We start from the raw sequence: 3866 nt of genomic DNA, 5'->3' as shown, positions 1-3866 counted from the left end.
AAAACTTTAATCCACTTGACTGTTGATGGGTGGGGCTGGGTTCCCTCCCTGTTGGTTGTTTGGCCTGAGGCAAGCCAACACTGGAGCCTATCTGGGCTCTGATGGGGCTAATGACAGACACTGGGATGGCTCACACCAAGGAGTATTTCCCAGAACTTCTGCTGCCAGTGTCCTTGTCCCCATCGTGAAACAGAGCCATGCCCCAGCCCTGCAGGAGACCCTCCAACACTAGCAGGTAGGTCTGGTTCAGTCTCCCCTGGGGTCACTGCTCCTTCCCCTGGGTCCCGATTCACACACTATTTTGTGTGTACTCTCCAAGAGTGGAGTCTCTGTTTCCCCCAGTCCTGTCGAAGTCCTGTAATCAATTCCCACTAGGCTTCAAAGTCTGATTCTCTAGGAATTCCTCCTCCCGTTGCCGGACCCTCAGGTTGGGAAGCCTGACGTGGGGCTCAGAACCTTCACTCCAGTGGGTGGACTTCTGTGGTCTAAGTGTTCTCCAGTCTGTGAGTCACCCACCCAGCAGTTATGGGGTTTGATTTTACTGTGATTGTGCCCCTCCTACTGTCTCATTGTGGCTTCTCTTTTGTCCTTGGATGTGGGGCATCTTTTTTGGTGAGTTCCAGGGTCTTTCTGTCGATGATCGTCCAGCAGCTTGTTGTGATTCTGGTGTTCTCGCAAGAGGGAGTGAGAACACGTCCTTCTACTCTGCCATCTTGTTTTCCTCCTCGACAGTGGTAACTTTTAAATGTTAAATGTTTTCATTTAGTTTCTGAGAAGGCATAATTTACACCATGGTGTGTGCACTCAGAAGTCAGCAAAGATTATGAGTTCCAGGACTGTATCAGGAAGCCTGGAGTGAATCTGGGTGAAACTAGGCTGTTGTGGGTTGGTGTAAGCTGTGAGCCTGTGGCGGAGCTCCCGGCGTGGTATCTGCCCAGCCGCTTCAACTACATGTTGCTCTGAGGAGTCATGGCAATGCCCTTTTTTGGTGTTGTGTAAATTGCCTACTTACATTCAGAGTGTGAATTGCACTGAATTTCACTACTGCTAGGTTCTGTTGTAAAACCTGGTGGGATGCCATCCTGCGACGGTCATGTTGGGAAACCCTCGGTGGCGTAGATGTTTACAGGGCCATCAGTTTGGAGCTCAGGTATGGCCGAATCTTCTCATTTCCAAGAGCAGCAGACAGGAGCACCCTCTTGTCACTCCACGTGTGCACAATTCTGAGGCTACATTTCTCTCTGATTGCAACACACCTTCAGTCAGTGCACTTCTAGCTCCATTCCGTTTTAAAGAGTTGGTTTTCTAGACTTTAGTTGTCCAGTTTTGAAAAACTTCTTCAATTCCCGTAATTCCTGGGGCTTCAAACTCTGATCCACCCCTGGGGTCAATTTATAGCTCAGAGGAGACACGATGTAACCGTTTTGGTAAAGACAGATTCTCTTGCAGAACTCAAAGGTGCCAAACATAACTCCAAAATATGGAACTATCTGTTTAAAAAGAAAATGAAAATCATGTTAAAATCTTAAAAGAAAACATCAATGCGTCTGCAATCGACTTTAAACTAAGATAAAGGCTGTAGACAATACAACATGGTCATTCTTTTCTGGAATCAGGGAAGATGGCAAAATGCAAGCTGGCCCAGTGAGGGTTGGGGAGAGGAATGGCAGAACCATTGAAGGGCACGCCCTGGGGAAGCCTGGGTCTGGGTTGATATGCATGTAGGCAGTCTGACACTGCCTGTCAACATATGCTTGTCCTTTTTTTTGGCTGTGCCTCGTGGCTTGCAGGATCTTAGTTCCCCAACCAAGGATCAAACTTGGGCCCAGCAGTGAAAGCACTGAGTCCTAACCACTGGACAGCTAGGGAATTCCCAACATGTGCTTGTCTTGATTGGAATCAGGAATCACTTTGCATCAAGGTTAGTCCAAGGTTAGTCCACAGTTCTTAAATTTTTTTTTTTTTTTGGTTATGGATTTCTTTGGGAAAATAATGCAAGTTATGGATCCTCTCTGCAGAGGGATGCACAGATGCCCATATAGACACATTTTTGCATACAATTTTAGGATAGGGGGTTAAGTTCCCTTTGGAGTCCATGAACCTACATGTTGGGAACCTTTACACTAAATGCTCAGCTCCTCTGGGATGGTGTGTCAGATGCCCCAACACTGCACAGGGTCCCCACTCTCCAGGGCTGACAACCAGCCTGCATTGTGCTAGAGGAGTTGTTTCCAGGCAAACTGTAGGGGGAGCATCAAAGGCACAGAACAGGGTAGAAGTGAAAGAGGCAGACAAGCAGTAGACTGACCACTCCTCTCACCTTCAGTAAGTTGGCTGCCAATCCATTCCAGAGCCCCAGGACCCCTTGGGCTTTCACTATCTGCCGGAAGCAGTCCACTGCTCCTGAGAAATGGACATCTACTCCTCCACAGTGGGGAAGGTAGGAGCTCTGAGCCTGGCAGGAAACAGAAGATGGGATGAGGTGATTTAGCCACTGGGAAATAATGGTTCTAGTCAAGTAGTCAAGGTCTCAAGTCTGGGCTCTGGATGCAATGTCCTAGCCAAGATGATGATAAAGAATGGCTGCCACGAGGCTCTACCTGTTGCGTGGGCTTAGAATGAATATTAACATGCAGTAAAGCCATGACACCCCATTCACATATTTGTGGCTATTTTTTCTTGGAAGGAAGCAGCCATTTGGGATGGACTCAACTTCACACTTAACATTGCCTCCCAAACTATGCCCGTTGGATGCAGTAGACACCTCTCAGGCCCTTCATCTTTTCTTAAGTGACTTCTGTTTCCTTGTCTTAACTGATTCCTCCTCTGTGAAGTTCTCAAGTGGGCACTGCTCATCTCCCCACATCACAGATGTCCCAGGCTGGGGAGCAGAGGGCAGGGCATTCTTCCAGCTCCCTCTTCCTGTTCCCAGACCCTGACTCTGCTGCTCTCATGCCAAAAGCTCTCAGCTGGGGCTCGTGCCACTGAACCACAATCCTGGTCCCTGCCCTCAGCTACTGGCCTCCTGGCCACTCTTTCACATTCACTGAGGCCTGTGACACCTGGTAGCTCACCATCTTCTAGACTCACCACCGTCGTAGGGAACTTCGGCATCTGTAGTCACAAGCCTTCCCATACCTAGTTTCTGGACCTTCAGTGATCCTCAGCTTTACACCCCTTTGGCCACCCCATGGATTTCATCATCACCCCCAGTACCATCCTGACTGACCACCAAAATGCCCCATCTTTGAAAGTAACTTTTTTGTCCTTTAGAAAAACAATTTTACGATCAGATGAAATAACTTTTCACTATACCATCTATATGCAAATGGTCTCTATTTGTTCACTCTGAGGGGGACAGCCCCTCATAGCTGGCTTTCAGAAATGGTGACAAGTTTACCTCAAGCTACGCACCTACTTTGGTTAGTTTCTGAAATGTCTAGCTGAGGCTAGTATAGCATTTTATTGCAATGGAATCAAGCCCTTCGATGTGGGAGAGGCAGTAGAGTATAAGAGTTGGAAAAGCATAAACTCTGGAGTCGGACAGGCTGGGTTCTAGCCCATGGCTGCCCCACTTACTTACTGGCCATGTGACCCTGGGCAACTCACCTAACCTTTTTGAGACTCAGTTTCGTTATTTGGAAAATAAGAATAGTATCTGCTGTGAGAATGAATGAGATGTGCCTGCAAAGCACTCAGCGGTGTCAGGCACATGGAAAGGATCAATAAATATGAGCTAGTGCTGCTATTACTATTATGTAGAAATTATTCTAAATATCAATCAAATCCCTTACCTGACCTATTAGTCCTCTGTCTCCACTTCTGAACTGCTCGGACCAGTGTCCTCATCCATCTAGCTGCCCCGC

The 3866-nt window shown here is 47.7% G+C and overlaps 1 protein-coding gene across 1 annotated transcript in view; it reads right to left on the bottom strand.

Moving 5' to 3' along the window:
• Positions 1-564: 564 nt before the first annotated feature.
• SLC25A43 (solute carrier family 25 member 43) overlaps positions 565-3866 on the bottom strand; it is a 27941-nt gene continuing 24639 nt past the window's right edge. The window contains exons 3-4 of the mRNA XM_024751851.1: positions 2321-2455; positions 565-1490 (exon numbers count right to left, since the gene is read on the bottom strand). Of these exons, the coding sequence (XP_024607619.1) occupies positions 1290-1490; positions 2321-2455 (336 nt within the window). The 3' untranslated portion in view covers positions 565-1289. The remainder of the gene's footprint in view (positions 1491-2320; positions 2456-3866) is intronic.

This window comes from Neophocaena asiaeorientalis, unplaced genomic scaffold (genome assembly GCF_003031525.2).
Source record: "Neophocaena asiaeorientalis asiaeorientalis breed wild unplaced genomic scaffold, Neophocaena_asiaeorientalis_V1.1 scaffold659, whole genome shotgun sequence".
NCBI lineage: Eukaryota > Metazoa > Chordata > Mammalia > Artiodactyla > Phocoenidae > Neophocaena > Neophocaena asiaeorientalis.
Note: the sequence above shows the minus strand (reverse complement) of the source record. Positions and strands in the feature narration are given on the sequence as shown.